Source organism: Berghia stephanieae, chromosome 1, assembly GCF_034508935.2.
Source record: "Berghia stephanieae isolate SIO BIC M18660-M18661 chromosome 1, UCSD_Bste_1.3, whole genome shotgun sequence".
NCBI lineage: Eukaryota > Metazoa > Mollusca > Gastropoda > Nudibranchia > Aeolidiidae > Berghia > Berghia stephanieae.
The window spans coordinates 63,371,316-63,390,756 of record NC_088360.1 but is presented as its reverse complement, the minus strand read 5'-3'; the positions used below and the strand labels follow the sequence as shown (position 1 = coordinate 63,390,756).

Genomic DNA, 19,441 nt, shown 5'->3' with positions numbered 1-19,441 from the left:
ATAAAAACATCCCCGAGAGCATTAATAAACGACTATCTAACAACTCTACAAACAACAACATATTCAACGATGCAATCCCACCGTACACAAACGCACTACAAAAAAGTGGACATAACTACAAACTAAAATATGAGGAAGAGACAATTACCACTCCAACAAAAAAACAAACAAACGACATATAACATGGTTCAACCCACCCTACAGCAAGAATGTGACAACTTCTATCGGTAACAAATTCTTCAACCTACTACAAAAATGCTTCCCTCCCGGTCACGTTCTACACCCAATCATGAACAAAAACACCATCAAAATAGGATACACCTGCATGCCAAACATACAAAACATTATTTACTCCAACAATAACCGAAAACTATCACAGCCAGCTCAGCCCAGCAACAACCTAGAGAAAAAATGCAACTGTAGGACCCAGGCAACATGCCCACTAAACGGCAATTGCCTGACTCAAAACGTAATTTATCAAGCCACAGTTACACGACCAGACACACCAAAACAAGAAACATACATTGGCCTCACCGAGTGTTCATTCAAAACCAGATACAACCTGCATCCATCTTCCTTCAGAAACATACACAAACGACATTCTACTACACTAAGCGAACACATTTGGAACCTCAAAGAAAAAAAAACATACAACACAGCATCACATGGAAAATCATCTCCAGAGCACAGTCGTACTCCCCCTCTTCTAAGATTAGCAAACTCTGCTTGGAAGAAAAATTCTTCATCATCACTAAACCAAACATAGCAACACTCAACAGAAGAAACGAACTAATTTCCTCATGCAGACATAGAAACAAACACCTTTTATGTAATTACGAACCTCCATAAACACGAATCTAGAAAAATACGAAAACACAACAATCTACTTTCACTTCCACTTCCTGATGAGAGCAACGCTCGATAACAACGTTGTAGAAGTTAAACAATCTTAATTATCTTTCAAATGTTTATAAATATCTCCTTTTATCCTAAAGTTGAGCACTATTATTTCATGGTTTTTTGTTTTTATAATTTATATATATATATATATATATATATATATAATATATATATATATATATATATATATATATATGCATAGATGGAGAGAGAGAGAGAGAGAGAGAGAGAGAGAGAGAGAGAGAGAGAGAGAGAGAGTGGGATGACGTAATGATATCAAAACTATATATATATATATATATATATTGAATCGTGTTTGATACAAATATGGTACGAAAAGTGCTCGACATGTAGCAATGGAGCGAATTATTAATTTAATATTTACCACAATGTTTGAGACATTAATGTTTCAGGCCTAATTAGCCATCGTCAGGACTGAGTTGGTTTGTAAACTGTTGTTGTTTGTTGAAGTGGTTCCGGTTTGTAGTTGATTAACAAGAACTTCCGGCGATGTGGACACGTATTGTACATTTCATTTTTCGTGTTGAGTGTGGCTTCATGAGGGCGTTTGATTATAGTATATTTCTCTTCCAGGCATAAGCTACATTGTTTTGATGTTGGTGTGTATCCTGTTGCTTTAGATAAAATTTTCCATGAAATGTTGTGGTCTAGTTTGTTGTCTTTGAATTTCCAAATATGTCCGCTGAGTTTTGTGGATGTTTTTTTTCATAGTGTTTCTAAATGTTTTTGTTAATGTTTCTAAACTACAAACCGGAACCACTTCAACGAACAACAACAGTCAACAAACCAACTCAGTCCTGACGATGGCTAATTAGGCCTGAAACATTAATGTAGACTGTCTCAAACATTGTGGTACATATTCAAATAATATATATATATATATATATATATATATATATATATATATATATATATATATATATATACATATCAAGAATGAGGAAGGGGGATGGGGGGAGTGGGGGGGGGGGGGTATTGAAGAATACTAGACAGCAATAGTGTTATTAGTGGTCCCCTACCTCCGCTATTAAGATATTGAAACAAAAATTTAAAAAATTAAAAAGAGAGAGCGAGAATAAAAATAATAATTAAAAGACACAACTATATTGTTTTGTGTTTTTTAATTATTATATTTTTCAATTTTTACTTTTCACTCTCATCTATTTTAAATATAACTTTGAAACGCATCCTTCCACTCCCGTTCTCCAACTTTCATTCTCTCTCTCTCTCTCTCTCTCTCTCTGTCTCTCTCTCTCTGTCTCTCTCTCTCTGTCTCTCTGTCTCTCTCTCTCTCTCTCTCTCTCTCTCTCTCTCTCTCTCCTCTTTAAAAAAGTTTTTTTGTTTGTTTTGTTCCAATATCTTAACAGCGGAAGTAGAGGACCACTAATTACACTATTGCTGTCTAGTATACTTCAATAACCCCCCCCCCCTCCCCCATCCCCCTAACTTATACTTGAGATATATATATATATATATATATATATATATATATATATATATATATATATATATATATAGTTTTGATATAATTACTTCATCTCATTCTCTCTCTCTCTCTCTCTCTCCCTCTCTCTCTCTCTCTCTCTCTTCCATTGCGCACACACACACGCACACACACACACACACGCGCGCGCACATTCACACATTTTCGCTTATATTATTATGACAATCTAATATAAATATATATTTATTTTGTGTTTACTAGAAAAAGCCCAAAGATCGAAACGTCGTTTGTTTTGTGTTGTTCATTCATGAGTCAGATTTACTCCCTTTATCTTTATCTCCATTTTATTGACTCATTTAGGGACCTCTATTCATTAGTTTTACTACAAAATGCAAATGTATTTTAGCAAGAAAAAATGTATCATGATACATCGATGGTCGGCGGATCAAACCTCTGGTCCTGATTTTCAAGATCGCCGGATCAAAACTCAGAAGTCTACATACGAGCTTTGCGCATCATGGTGCAGGTTGATAACCGGACGCAATTATGGGCCTGTTGTAACATCGTCGTAATGGGCAATATGATGCATTGGTTCGAGACTTTTCCCATTACAACAATTATAACAAATAGGGTTATCAGACCTGCAAATAAATACATGTCGACTATAGACCATATGTACGAATGAGTGTTTAAAATATAAGGCATTTTTTCTAGTTGTAATTTGCCGTAAATTCCATACGTCCCAGTCCATAACATTCATATATTATGGACATGAGAAAGAAAAGTAGATAGTAAAGTAGATGTAAAAAATTATAACTCAATTTAATTTCAAATTATTACATTTGGTGATTTAATTATCTAGTCAGATTTTTAAAATTAATGGTGCGTGTTTTTCTAGCTTTTCTCAGCTATCCCTATATCAATGGTTGTAAAAAATTGAATATAGTATAGACAGAGAATAAAAACTTCGCGGCGGCGATGGGGGCTCGAACCGGCGAACTTATTGGTACGACAACTCCGCCTGACCTGGGATATCGTTATTGGTACGACAACTCCGCCTGACCTGGGATATCGTCACTCCACCGTATGATCTATCCACGACCCCCCAAAAAGTCGCTTCAAACCATAGTCTAACTAGAACCTTCTCTCCCCGACTTCTTGAGGTCACGGGTGCAACACACACAAATGCCGCTAAGTTAGTTGGCCAGCATTTAAGCTTAATAGCTAATATTCTCAACACAGACATGTAACAGAAACGATTGAGACATTGAGTATGCTCCGGTATTTTGGCTGAATCTTTAATTCAGAAAGTGAGTGGAGCAGGCACTTACATTGATAAAAACAAGAAATGAAGTGAGTAAGAAAGTGCCAGAAGACAACAGAGAATAAAAACTTCGCGGCAATTATGGGGGTTCGTAACCGCGACATTTCTGGTACAACTCCGTACATTCCATTTTAACAAATTCCTTCAAACTGGATAAGGGGAAAATTCATAATTTTGATCATCTATTAGTTCTAATCCTTACCAGTTATCGATTTTGATATAGCTTTAATAAGAAAAACCCCATCCTATTGTCTTAAAATTCATGAAAAAATATTTTTGATTAAGACAAATTAATTCAGAGGTTCATACAAATTTTTACAATTGTACATTGAGGGGCAGCTGAGAAAGAAAAATAGAAAAAGACGCGCCACTTCTTAAAAATCTGACTATAGTTGTCAGCTGGTTATCACAATAACTCGTTGACCCCTCCAGCAAGATAAGATAAAAAATAATGGAGCATTTATAATGCGCAGTATCCACTAAATGTGCTCAAAGCGCTTAACAAATGGTCCCGAGCCAACAGCAACACTCGATATGTAGGACGAGTCACGATGCGATATTACTATTTCTCCCGAGAGAGACAACGCCGTTAACGGCCAAGTACCCGCTTTACACCTGAGTGCGAGGAGAGAAAGTGAGTAAAGAGCTTTTTCCAGGGACTCAACTACACGCCGCTCAGAGCGGGTTTCGAACCCAGGACCTTCCGATTAGAAGGCGGAAGTCATACCACTAAACCACATAGCCGCACAAGTAACACACAGGTACCATGACCTTGTGAGACTGTGAGAGCAATGCAAACTCTTTTCAACAAAGTTTTCCCAAACCCAACATCGGCTTACGCCTACCGGGCGGAATTACTGTCACTCATTGATTTCTTCCTGATCGGGCTACTGACCATCTAAAGTGCACGACTTTTACTTTTAGAAATGCTGCATTATAAACATCGCTCTCTAAATATCATTTACTCACGGAAATTAAAGTCGGAGACTATATCAATGTCTCTTTTGCAATCGTTGCTGAGTCTAGTCAAATCGTTCACACATTGATGAGTAGCAACGACAGATCTGTGGGAAAATATGATAGAAATATGATAGTGTTGCTGCTCGAAGGAAAAGATAACGATAAATGTTGACTTGTAAGCTTTAATTTATTAGACAAAGATAGATACTGTGGGCATTTCGGGTTTCCCCTTTATCAACAAAACACGATGAATAAAACATTAAGGACGAATGAGATATGTGTGAATGGCGTGGTTAAAGTGAATAAACAAAAACAATGATTAAGATAACCACAAACTTGTTTAATTGTTTAATCTACTACTCACTCATTTCACACAGATCAAGAGCATGTCTGTTACTCACTCACACCGGCTGGAATTAACTTATCCAAAATACAATGCCTGGCCCTAGTTTATACCATCATGGTAACTCAATTGGGGATCCTGATAGCTCAATTGGTATAGCATTTGCTTCAAAAGCAGAGGGACAAAGATCCCAGGTGAAGTCGAGATTTTTTTACTGACCCGTTGTCCCACTATCAGTGACTGGGTAGATATGTCTGTTAGATCTGACGGAAAGTACTTTGCGATAGAAAAGCGTCCCATCCAAAGGGTAGCAAGCAATTGCTATTGTTGTTTCACGCCATAGAAAATAGGAACCGGAATAAATTCCAACTTCATCGGTTGGACGGCTCTGAAGTCACTCAATCGGTCACTGGCCGCGCTTAGCATCGATTGGTTTTGTCACAAGAATTGCTTAGCCATTGATGCTACATAGAAATTCAATATTCAGGACGCCCGATATAAAAAGAGCCAATCGGCATAATTTTGAATTGTGGACAAGTAAGCGAATGACCCTTACGCAGTCACAGTTGCATCCAGTATCCTTCTGTACTATTCAGAACTGTTGTGGTGGTGGTGGTGGTGGTAGTAGTAGTAGTAGTAGTAGTAGTAGTAGTAGTAGTAGTAGTAGTAGTAGTAGTAGTAGAAGAAGGAGTAGTAGTAGCAGCAGCAGCAGCAGCAGCAGCAGTAGTAGTAGTAGTAGTAGTAGTAGTAGTAGTAGTAGTAGTAGTAATAGTAGTAGTTGTAGTAGTAGTAGTAGTAGTAGTAGTAGTAGTAGTAGTAGTAGTAGTAGTAGTAGTAGTAGTAGTAGTAGTAGTAGTAGTAGTAGTAGTAGTAGAAGGAGAAGTAGTAGTAGCAGCAGCAGCAGCAGCAGTAGTAGTAGTAGTAGTAGTAGTAGTAGTAGTAGTAGTAGAAGGAGTAGTAGTAGCAGCAGCAGTAGCAGCAGCAGCAGCAGCAGCAGCAGCGGTAGTATAGTAGTAGTAGTAGTAGTAGTAGTAGTAGTGGTAGTAGTAGTAGTAGTAGTAGTAGTAGTAGTAGTAGTAGTAGTAGTAGTAGTAGTAGTAATAGTAGTAGTAGTAGTAGTAGTAATAATAATAATAATAATAATAATTATTATTATTATTATTATTATTATTATTATTCTTATTCTTATTCTTATTCTTATTATTATATTATTATTATTATTATTATATTATTATTATTATTATTATTATTATTATTATTATTATTATTATATTATTATTATTATTATTATTATTATTGTTTTTGTTGTTGTTTTTGTTGTTACTATAGTTATAATTTCATTTTAAAAATAACAATATAGCACCACAATCATGTACCAATAAATCGAGATAATACCTCAGTTAAACAACTTAAAAGGAAAAGAATCACCCACTCGCAATCGATGTCGGAATAAACACATTCCCTTCTTATCAGCATCGTCATGAAATTCACTTGATCAAAGTTCATCATACAGTTGGTAACCATGAAGGCTGTTTCCGTCAAGCTACAACTGGTGCCGGGGATGTTGTAGTTGAAATATTGTTGAACATCCAACACTCCTCCTTCTGTTTGTTTTAATGAAGAAAATAAGTATCTAGATACTTGTATTATCCTTATCAGTATTCGTGTGTCATTGTCATGCAATACACTAACAAATCACATTTTGTTTTCCTTTTGAGCAGAATTTTTCTTTTACTTCAGATTAAGTGATTTAGTGTTTTTAAGAATAAAATAGAAATTCCCTTTATTCATCCCCAAGGGGAAATTTGTCTTTAGAGTTTTTTTTCCAAGGGAAGACTGGAATAACCCAGGCGTCAACCGCAGTGCAGCGCCGCAGTGAGCTAGGGAGAGGTAACTTGCTCAAGGCCACTAGACGTGGCGAGTAGTCGAACTCGATACCTTTTGGGTAAGAAGCTGAGCCACGCTGCCCCTTTTAGAAGTTAGTGGTCATCGATTATTGAACTCTAAAATTCCAAGTCAAGATTTTTTTAATGCCTTTGTCAGGGTATGGTCAAATAGTAGTAGTAGTAGTAGTAGTAGTAGTAGTAGTAGTAGTAGTAGTAGTAGTAGTAGTAGTAGTAGTAATAATAATAATAATAATAATAATAATAGTAGTAGTAGTAGTAGTAGTAGTAGTAGTAGTAGTAGTAGTAGTAGTAGTAGTAGTAGTAGTATTAGCAGGAGTAGTATATTTGTAGTAGTTGTAAAAGTAGTTGTTGTTGATGTTTTTGTTCTTGTTGTATTTGTACTTGTTGTTGTGACAGGGTAGTAGTAGCAATATCGTTTCTATTGTGCTTGTGTTGGGCCTTGTATAGTCTTCTTTCTTCTCTACTTTTCTTTTTTGTTTCCTTGTTTGTTCTTTTTTTTTCTTGCCCCCCCCCCCCCCCACCCCCATCCCTCCCCCGTATTTCTGGCCCCGATATTATAAGATCAGGAAACCCATTTTCCAGTTGTAGTTTTTTAAGGAGAGATGATTGGGAAGGTATGGGTATGGCAGAAGAAATGAAGAAGACGAAGATATTGTAAGAATTGCAACAATGATGGACCAGGCAATACTAAATACATATTTTAGAAAGAAAGATGAGTACAGAGTGACGTATTCAAGTGGTGTGAGAAAGACACAAGTGGATTTACCTGTTGTGCTGGAGGAGAAATTTGAAGGAAGTATCAGACTGTGGCAGTTTTCCGGGAGAGAAAGAGTGACAGCGCAACATAAGATTGTTATTGCGAAAGTGGCATTTGGAAAGAGGAAGATAAAAAAGAAACAAAGTGAGGGAAAAACACGATGGTGGACTGCTGATACAATCCGTGAAGTGGCCAAAGAAGTGCTAGGGGTCAGCTCAGGAAGAGGAAAAGTTGGAAAAGAAACATGGAATGAAGAGGGTCAGGAAGCAATAAATAAAAAGAGGGAAGCAAGGAAGAACACGGATACAAACAGGGATGATATGAAAGTAGATGAATATAAGCAGGCAAAGAAAGAAGCAAAAAGAGCAGTTGAAAAAGCAAAGTCCAAGAAATTCAAAGATATGTATAAGCAATTAGAAGGTAAAGAAGGCCAGAAAAATATTTTAGAATAGCGAAACAGAGGGACGAGAATAGGAGAGATATACTAAATATTAAGATGGTCAAAGAAGAGAATGGAAGAATATTGTGCAAAGATGAAGAGATTCGAGCAAGATGGAAAACATACTACGAGCACCTCATGAATGAAGAGAATGACAGGGACAGGAGAAGTGCAGTTATACAATCTAAAGAGAAGATAGTAGATGAGATAAGCAAGAACGAGGTGCGGGATGCAGTGCGCAAGATGAAAAGGGGGAAAGCAGTTGGACCAGACGAGATACCAGCAAAAGATGGAAATCACTTGGAGATGAAATGTTAACTTTCCTGGTATGGTTATCTTACAGAAAGAGAGAAATGCACAAAAAGTACGTTGATTCCCATATACAAAAATGATGTTCAAGAATTTGGCAACTATAGGGACATCAAGTTAATGAGTCATACAATGAAGATTTGGGAAAGTGATCAATAAGAGGATAAGAAAAGATGTAGACATAAGTGAAGAACATTTTGGATTTGTTGCTGGTAAAAGTACAAAGGATGCTATATTTGCTTTAAAAGTGACCGCAGAGAAGTATAGAGAAAAGCAAAGAGAATAACATTTTGTGTTCATTGACCTGGAGAAAGCATATGATAGGGTACCAAGAGAAGAAATGTGGTGCTGTCTAAGAGAAAAGGGGGTAACAGAGAAATATATCAAAGTTATCCATGATATGTACAAAGGAAACAAAACAGTGGTAATGACAGCTGTTGGCTCAACTGATCCATTTAATGTAATAGTTGGATTACACCGGGGATCTGCTCTCAGCCCACTGCTGAAGCAATAATGGTGGATGTACTAACAGAACCCACTCGGCGAGAGGCAACATGGATTATAATGTATGCGGATGACGTAGTAATTTTGAATGATACAAAAGTTGAGTCGGAAAAGGAACTGGAAAGTTGGAGACGGGTGTTGGAAAGGAGGGGATAAAAGGTAAGCAGATCGAATACAGAGTATTTGTGCATCGGACAACAGAGAGCAGGGTCCCCAATAAAGATATGAGAAGAGGATGTGCCAGAGACAAACCAATTCAAATAGGAACAACTGAACAAGGAGATTGAGATGGAGGCTAAGAAGAGGATACATGCAGGCTGGAATAATTGGAGGAGGTAACTGGAGTTAAGCTGAAGGGGAAAATATATACAACTGTTGTAGACCAGCAATGTTATATGGACTAGAGACAGCTGCTACAACAAAGAAACAAGATAAAGAAGTCGAGGTGGCGGAAATGAAGATGTTGAGATAATGGTCACTTGGCTGGACAAGAAAAGATAAAGTGAGACATGAACGAATTCGAAGGTTGACTGAAGTGAAGAATGTATCAATTATGTTGAGAGAAGATAGATTGAAATGGTTCGGACATGTAAAGAGACGAGAGAGGGTGTACGTGGGTAGAACAGTATTGGTCTTACAATTTGCGGGAAAGAAGAGAAAGGGACGCTTAAAGACTAGCTGGATTGATAAGGTAAAGGGTTATATGAAGGAACGGCCTAGAGGAAGATGATGCTCTGAACCGAGATGCATGGAGATGTGGCATTCATTATGGCAAGCCTGCAAAATGCAGGATAAATTGAAAGGAAAAGAAGAAGGTTTTTAAAAGATATAACTGGCGGCTGGTAAACTTTTTGTTGTCGATGCGGTCGTCTGCATAGATCGTTGATCGGACAAAATAATTTCCGAATTACCTTAGAGTAACATCTCTGGTGTAATGGTAGCCTCTCCTGCCGTTAATCAGGGGATTTGAGGTTCGAACCTCAGTCGAGGAAGACTGGTTTTAGTTGGGTTTTTTGGGTTTGTTTTTTTGGAGGTAGAATACTTTTTTAAAAAAAGTTTCTCTCTGTTTTATATGCTTTTGCACCATACACTACACACAATTACAGATTTTAATCTTCCACCAGCACACAAAGCATTGTGTGTCAACACCAGGGTCATCTTTTCAATAGAATATCGTATCGTAACGTATCGTATCGTATCGTAAAGTTTAAGACCTAATAGGCTTTAAAAACCTTAAATGCTCTGTTAAACTTTTATGCAAAGATACAATTTTTCAAAGTTATATAAACAACATGCATTGTTAATAAGTTAAGTTGGGGTGTATAATCACTCTTTCTAATTAATAAATATCTAATAATTTTCCCTATCAATATTCATTTGGCCTGTCCAGCTTTATGGATTCGAGAGTTTCAATTAATAAATATACAAAATGCCAATAATGTCCAATGTCATCGGAATCGAGTTCTTTGTCAATGGCATTCTTAAAACACAAATTGACTTGAAATTGTTAGTCTCAACTTTAGATTATTCCAAATTGTCATAATTAATAGAATTTTTTTCCTAAGGACCATTTACATCTTTCAACAAATATCTTAAGCTTATCTAGCCTAGTAATTGAAACACGACAACACTTTTTTTAAATCACCATAATCCATATATATATATATATATATAATATATATATATATATATATATATATATATATATATATATATAATGGGTGCAAAAAAGAAATCTGGGAAATTGTGACGCTGTTTAAATACGAAGAAGAAATCAGTGACCGTCGAAAATTTGCAAGCAACTAGAACATTACCTTCAGTTAAGACTTGCTGGGCTTGATTAAAAATCGATGATTGGATAAGAAACTATGCCGGTTATACCAAAGTTGTATAAAAATTACGATATCGAAAGTTTTCAAGTCTAAATGGGGGAATCGACAAATCACATCAAAATTTTGTCTACTTAAAGTTCAGTAAAATGGTTTGATAATGGTGAAATTTCAGATTTGCATCAGTTATTGTCGGTGGTTGAAGGCCTCTCAACTTTTCAATTTTTTCCCCTCTAGCACCGATGTGTGTGTGTGTGTGTGTGTGTGTTTGTATATATATATATGTGTGTGTGTGTGTGTGTGTGTGTGTGTGTGAGGGGAATTGGCGTGAATCACATAGAGTACTCGACAGTTGTTTTTGGAGCGCGAATTATTTAATATTCTCAGTAATTTATGTTGATTATGTTGAGGTTCTGGGTCCGTATAGTCGTACTCTAGCTAAACGTGTTTGTTTAATTTTTGTCCAGAAAGCTTTTACTTCATGAATCGGTTAATTCAGATGGCCCTCGAGCTATCAAAAATTCTTAAACTGGTAATTTCAAGTAATTCAGTAAAAAAAACAAACCTCATAATATTCGTCATAAATCTTACCTACAAAACATCCCAAAAAGGCTACACAAGCAAATGCTATACACAATTTTGAATTCATCTCTTTTTCTTTGTAGCGATGTTAGGTTGAAGCCAAAAAAAAAAAAGACAGCGTCAATCGATCAGGTCTGATGATATTTATGCAATGACCGCTGATTACCATGTCAATTTATATCCAAGTTGGTGTGGTGCGTGTCTGAAGATAACAGAGGATATATCAAGTTTCCTTGACATCGCTAGTCGACATGTTATCTTACATGTTATCCCTATCGTTCACGTCCACACCAAGGAAAATTACAATTAGCAGACGGTGTACGCCCCCTTCCTGATTTTTAGAGACAAAACAGGTTTCGAAATGCCACATCGGAAAGAAAATACTGCGTGGATACAAGTAACCTTGAGTGTCAGTTTAATAATCGAATGCAACTTATTCGCAATAAAAATCTTAATAACAACTGGAGTTAGTTGAGGTTATGTTTGCATTTTAATCATGATACCACCGCAAATTGTAAAAACTAAATTAAAGAACCATAGAAGATGCAGAGATTAAACGAGGACATTTTTTATTGACAATTCAAAATCCCTCTTAAAATAGGTAAATGTGAAATTAGCGGTGGCATAACGTAAATAATACACACACACACACACACACACACACACACACACACACACATATATATATATATATATATATATATATATATATATATAAAAGGGCATGGCATAACACCGACTTTCTGAAAGGAAAAGAGACACTAGAGATATTCTAGAGAAATTTTAAAGGGTAATTTCAATGGATCGATATTTGAAGAACAAGTTTTCTGGCCAAAATTCTATAATCCTGATATTTTAAATACGACAGAATTATGTTGTAAAACCATAGAGAGAAAATAGTCACTTTTCTTGAAAAGAACCAATTGATAAATAATAGTCAACATGGCTTTAGAAAAGGACGCTTTTGTATTACACTTTTATTTGGATGATTTAGCAAGATATAAATAAATATATTTTATATAGATATATCTGACTTTACATAAAATTTGGAATGATAATAATAATATACCCAAAATAATTAATTCTGAAACGGCCTTGTACATTAAGGTCTCAGAAATAGATTTTGTCGCCTTTTCCAGTATTCCCATGAAACATGGTATGCTGTAAGTCTTTGAAGTGGAGTCGCCATGTCATGACGCGGTCTTCATATCACCAGCCCTTTAACGTGTACGTAACTCATCAGATAGGGCAGCCTTGAAGACAAATTGGATAGTGATAGTGAAGTGATAAAGCATATTATTGTTTGTCCCCAGCGTGACAAAAAGCCGTTGATAATATTATGTGAACATAAATGTAGTCCGCCTCAAGAGTTAATGTTATTATCGTTATTATAATTATCCAATTATATATTACATGTTATTATTTTCATCAATATCTCCGTCATCCTCATCATTATTATATTCACTATTTTTCTTCTTATTATTATTAGTATCATTTTTACAATTATGTCATACGTATTATTATTTTCATCATTATTTACGCCATCATCAGCATTATACTACTACTACTACTATTACTACTACTACTACTACTACTACTACTACTACTACTACTACTACTACTACTACTACTTACTTCTACTACTACTACTACTACTTCTACTACTACTACTACTACTACTACTACTACTACTACTACTACTACTACTACTACTACTACTACTACTACTACTACTACTACTACTACTACTACTACTACTACTACAGCCGGTCAACATAATAACAGCTTCTAATGGTTCTCACACAACTATGTTATGACGATCTATCCAGGACGCAAACTTATCATCAAAAACTATTTTTTGTCATTGAACCCGACACCAAAGGTACTCCGAGGTCAAGGTCTTGACTCCAGTAATGAACCCATGAAGGTAGACAATGACACCCCATTAAAACATTGATGCCCAAAAACCCCATCATCTCAGGTCTTTGGATAGTGGCAACTCCAGTACCTACTCTGTAAAAATGAATAAGAAATAAACAAATCTGATAATGTTGATTTCAAAACCACATTACTTTATAAGAGAATAAACAAGTGTTAAAGGCTCCATACACGCTCAGTTTTGATCGAGGGTCGATCGCCGATCAGGTAAACCGGAGTGAAAACGCAATGTGTGAAGCCAAATACCTGGCCGACGAGCAGAGGGACGGTCGGTCGCTCGCAAAGCCCGCCTTGCTTAATATTTTTCGAGGCGATCAGCGATTGGGGGCGTGGCAGTATAAAAAGATTGGACAATTTTTTTCCGGATTTTCGCTGTTTTGACGTCGGATTCGTGACCACCGTCAAATTTACAATAGGTTTGATACCAAGAACTATGTTTTTACTCCAAAAATGGATGAAATTAGAAATTAATTTTAATTAATAGTGAGGCTATGTGGTCGACAGAACAGTGCCCCTCCCTGTTCTGTGATGGGGTCTAGTGGTATGACTCTCGCTTTCGGATCGGAAGGTCCAGGTTTCGAGACCCGCTCTGAGTGACGCAGAGTTGAGTCCTTGGAAAAGGCTCTTTACTCACATTTTCTCACCGTACCCAGGTGTAAAATGAGTACATGGCCGTCCGTTGTCTTTGTCGGAAAAAAAAATTGTAACATCGCCTGACAGGCGTCATGTCTCGTCCTTCATGTTTAGTATTGCTGTTAGCTCGGGACGCCTTGTAAAGCGCTTTGAGCACGTCTAGTGGATATTCCGCCAAATAAATGCTGTGTTATTATTTTTTTTAAATAATATTTTTATAAATTTTGAGCCAGGAAGAGGTTTCGTTCTTGATCACCGTAAAATTTATAATGGATTTCATACAAAATAAAACAGTTTCCGACTTTCGTAATTTCTAATGTAATTTCATAATATGACAGTTATTATCATTATTAATCTTTTTAATTAAATTTTTCTTGTTGTTGTCCTTTTTTTTCTTCTCCTCGTTGACGCGACATCACGGTCGACTTTGACACAAACATAATTTGGGATTGGCAGATGCCAAAAAGCCTTGACTACGTAATGACAGGGGTGGGCATTGATACCAACACACAAAATTGGATGTAACACCTTAAATTATAGTCTACAAACAACCCCCCCCCCCTAAACGAAATAAAGAAAAGTAAAAGAGCTGTGTGCGTGTGTGTGTGTGTGTGGGGGGGGGGGGGGATGCGAGTACTTGCCACGGGAGCACTGTCGATTTGTTTTATAAATAATAATAGTAATAATAATAATAATTATAATAATAATAATAATAATAATAATAATAATAATAATAATAATAATAAATAATAATAATAATAATAATAATAATAATAATAATAATAATAATAATAATAATAATAATAATAATAATGATAAATAACAAATCTTTATTGTCCACAAAATGGAAAAATGTCCGTGGTTTACCTTGTTTTTAAAATTAAATCTGATTGCAAATGTATTGATGTTATGCGTATTGGAAAAATACTCACATCTCCATCGGGGTATAACATACTAACACAGAAACTGTGTAACCTCGAACGTTTATGGTCTGATTGATATAATTTAGTGATAGTTGATTATAAAAATGGCTGTCTATAAGCAATAGGCTTTTAACGAAATCGGGTCGAACGAGACGCCGAACGCCGATCCCGAACGGATATAGCCTTCTCACGTGACCATGAACGAGATCTGGATAGTGAAGACTCTCAAGCGGTATGCAGCATCGGATCTAAGGTCACGTGATAGAGGATAGCTTGGGTTGCTGTTGGCTTGTGTTAGGGGAGGGGCAAGGTCAGTGTCATTCAATAGTATATAATTGTGCATGTGGCGCTCTATACAGAGAGAAAATTATAAATTGATTACGAGGGAAGGTGGGGGGAGGGGGGAAGGGGGGGGGGTTGACCCACAAACGATCGAGGTGTTGGGCTTCGGGTAGACCATGATACGAGATCAAAGAGAAATGGCCGCTGGTACTTGGATGGTGGAAATGGTTGGGGGTGGGGGGGGGGGGTAGTGACAATCAGCATGGGATGTATATATTAACATTAATAATATAGGCAATAGATGACCAGGGATGTATATTGTTTGTGTATTGTTTGTATCTGTTTTGTGTGTGTGTTGTGTGTGTGTGTTGGTGGTGTTGCGCGCGCGTGTGTGTGAAAGAGATTACACAAAAATACCTTTCTCGGGAGCTTCCAAATGATTACGTATACGATAAATTTGAAAACCACATTGTTTGAATCAGCTTGCAAAAAGGAGAACATTTATCTTTGTTTCACAAAAATAGGTTTAGAAATAAAAATTTTTTCTAGTAGATTGATTTTGAAAAAAATATTGCTCAATTTTTTTTAATTTCATGATAGTTTCTTTATTTTCCGGTCGATTTTCTTGATTTATATCTCATTTTTCAATTCTCAATGCGACGAGCACACTGATGTATCTCGTGTGATTCAAAAGCGTTGTTTGTTTTTGAGTCCTGTCTCACTAATTAATTCCTGAGCGTTGAGATGGTGACGCAGCTATTACATACAAGAGCTTGCAGTCGAGTCGGCTGGGCTTTTGGGTTACACAACCACTATTTACCCATCGGTCAGCGGTACTCTTTGATGTATACAACACTCACCGCCTTTACGCAAAGCCGCCTGCCCATAAATCAAGAGATGGTCTCCTAACTGTTCACAAGCGAACTGTCAAACGAGCAATCGGTGATTGGATAAGAATATCAAGATCTCATATAATAAGGTAAGTTTTGGAGAGGTGATATCCCCCCACCCGTCATCGGACAGAACTTTCATTGCGTTATATCATATAAGCCCCACCTCCTCTTTCTATTCCGGAGTGACGAGATTAGACGAGAGGACGCGAGAAAAAATTGAACACGGGATCGGTAAGTCGTTCATTCGGCCTGCATCGGCGTATAACTATAACTCTGTAATAACAACGGGTTGACTAACGTGAAATTCATTGATTCTCTGTGTTAAATTAAAATGCTCACAACGTCCGCCAGCCGGAAATAACGCTCCAGTTCAAAAATCTATATGGAACCTTGAACGTTTATAGTCTGATATATTTTAATCAGAACAAATCATAGAAATGGGTGTCTAAAAACAATAACAATGAGATGAGTGACGTCAATTTGGTTCCTTCTATAAATATCCAAGAACTTTACTCACTCCATCCGCTCTTTCTTCCTTCAATACATATGTATCTATTCTCTCATCACTTTCTTGTGCGGCTATGCATGTGGTCTTATGATATGACACTCGCCTTTGGATCGGACGGTACTGGGTTCGAGTCCCGTTCTGAGTGGCGCATAATTGAGTCCTTGGAAAAGGCTCTTTACTCTCATTCTCTCACTTTGTTCACGTTTAAAATGAGTACCTCGCTGTTTACAGCGTCGTCTCTGTCGGGAAACACTTGTAATATCGCTTTACAGTCATGTCTCGTCTAACATGTTTTGCTGTTGGCCAGGGACACTTATAAAGTGATTTGAGCACCTTTATTGAATATAGCGGTATATATAGCGCAAATAATTTCTCCCTCTCTCTCTCTCTCTCTCTCTCTCTCTCTCTCTCTCTCTCTCTCTACATGTTACGTTATTGTAGCTATTGCTACATATGATACGAATATCTTGAACGGTCATTGATGCTATGAGTTTAGATAAAATGCTCACAACATCCGCCAGTCGGAAATAACGTACCGTCTCACAAAACTACGAGTAACCTTGAATGTTAAAAGTCTGATTGATATAATTTAGTGAGAACTAATTGCCAAAATTGCTGCCTTAATATAATAACAAAGAATTGAATGATGTCAGTTTCATTCCTTCAACAGTCTAATTGATATAATTTAGTGAGAAGTAGTCACTATTGTGCGCAAGACGAAAGATAGAATAGAGAGACAGTAACCTTGGATCAGTTCTGTCGGCCACATAGCCTCACTATTAAATAAAATTTATTTCTAACTTCACCAATTTTTGGAGTAAACACACAGTTCTTAGTATCAAACCTATTGTAAATTTGAGGCTGATCACGAATGCGACGTGAAAACAGCGAAAATCCGAAAACAATTGTCCACTTTTTTATACTGCCACGCCCCCGATCGCCGATCGCCTAAAAAAACTCTCACCGTGTGTGGGCAAAAATCATCTGCGATTAACGCAGGGATCGGGACACAGCGACCCAGCAGTGCCTGTTCGGCGATCGTCCCCCGATGAGATCTGTGCGTGTATGGGCCCTCTTACACAGATATAGGGTTATGTGACATTTTGAACACTATACACATTTTCTGTAAAATATCACTTTCAAAATTCTCTGAAACTTTTCAGCAAACTCAAAGTTCAACTCAGGCTAATATGATAATGAGAATTTCAGGCACACCAAGACCTGAGATGTGGCGTGACATTACACTTTTCTTTCTGCTGGTGTTTGTAGAGATTGGTTTGTTTCAATAAGCTATCCAAAGACGTGTCCATGAATTTCATGAAGACATCCACTTGTTTCTCAAACTTAGTGAATTCTGCCAGCTTGGGACCTGAAGAAAAGCAATAAAACAAGGTTATACATATTGTAATGATATCATTATCATATTATTTCTTCTTTCAACTTGTCATTAGAGGATCCCAACAATAGATGCAATATCTCCATCATCTTTCTATGCTAAGATATCTCTTCATTGAATAGTAGTGCGCGACTAGATGTTAGCAGCTTTTAATTCAACATGACAGCATTGGCATCGGGTTTTATTCTCCATCATCGAGACAAGAGCACACCACTGTCACCTCAAGCAATATAAATTAAAACATTTCACCAATCTCCTAGACTTCAAACCGTTAGTTGCTGAGCACGAGCACCTCCAAGACACAAACTGTGACATGCAATTTTCAATTCGGTGTGTTTGGAAACAAATAAAAATCAAATCCAATTTCACTATCTAGCACTTCTCACAGTGAATAATTTGTTGTGAGCACAAGCTTTTTTGAATGTTCTTACCTTCAAAATCTTCAAATGATTTTCCAATCTCTGCTTTCTCAGTTGCTCTCCACACTTTAATCTGCACCTCTGCTTTTAGCGGCAGTAGCAGCTGGCCTCGGTGTCTCAACTCCGTCATCATAATCATCATCAGATACGTCTGCATCAAAATCAATTCTATCAACAGTCGTTTGTAGTATTGGTTCAATCGGTATTGGCAGGACAAAGTCAAGAGACTCTTAACGAAATCGTGCCGATCGAGGCGCCGATGGACGAACCCGAACGGATCTAGCCTTCTCACGTGACCATGAACAAGATCTGGATAGTGAAGGCTCTCAAGCGATATGCAGGTTCGGATTTAAGGTCACGTGATAGAAGATAGCTTGGGTTGCTGACAGCGACATCTAAATAGACGATGATTGCTGGCCAATGAATCGTGTCTAACAGTCTGCGTTTGGGGTTCGAGGAAAGGAGGAGGGGTTATGAGTTGGAGTAGTGTATCAACTATTTATGTAGCAAAAGTAGACGTAGTTGTTCTAGTAGTAGTGGTAGTGATGATAGTGATAGTGGTAGTTGTAGTAGTAGTAGTAGTAGTAGTAGTAGTAGTAGTAGTAGTAGTAGTAGTAGTAGTAGTAGTAGTAGTAGTAGCAGCAGTAGTAGTAGTAGTAGCAGTAGTAGTAGTAGTAGTAGTAGTAGTAATAGTAGTAGTAGTATTATATAAATTCTCTCTCTCTCTCTCTCTCTCTCTCTCTCTCTCTCTCTCTCCCTCTGTATATATATATATATATATATATATATATATATATATATATATTACTATATATATATATATATCCCTCTCTGTCTATGTCTCTCTCACTCCCTCCCTTTCTCTCTCTCTCTCTCTCTTTCTTTCTTTCTCTCTCTCCCCTCTCTCTCTCCCTCCTCCTCCTCCTCCTCTTCTTCTTCTTCTTCTTCTTCTTCTTCTTCTTCTTTTTCCCCACTCTCTCTCTATATAATTATAAACGGTTGCGAGAAAATACACAACCAAAAAAAAACCCGTTAAATTTTCTTTTTGTGATGGATGGTCATAATTTGACAACAGAATTAAATGTATTTTATTGCTTTAGATCATGTAAAACTGTGAATTTTGGTAAATA

The 19,441-nt window shown here is 36.9% G+C and overlaps 1 protein-coding gene across 1 annotated transcript in view; it reads right to left on the bottom strand.

Moving 5' to 3' along the window:
• LOC144979209 (uncharacterized) overlaps positions 1-11,491 on the bottom strand; it is a 60,518-nt gene extending 49,027 nt beyond the window's left edge. The window contains exons 1-3 of the mRNA XM_078925821.1: positions 11,329-11,491; positions 6,425-6,596; positions 4,659-4,753 (exon numbers count right to left, since the gene is read on the bottom strand). Coding sequence (XP_078781947.1) covers positions 4,659-4,753; positions 6,425-6,596; positions 11,329-11,386 — 325 coding nt within the window. The 5' untranslated portion in view covers positions 11,387-11,491. The remainder of the gene's footprint in view (positions 1-4,658; positions 4,754-6,424; positions 6,597-11,328) is intronic.
• Positions 11,492-19,441: the final 7,950 nt, after the last annotated feature.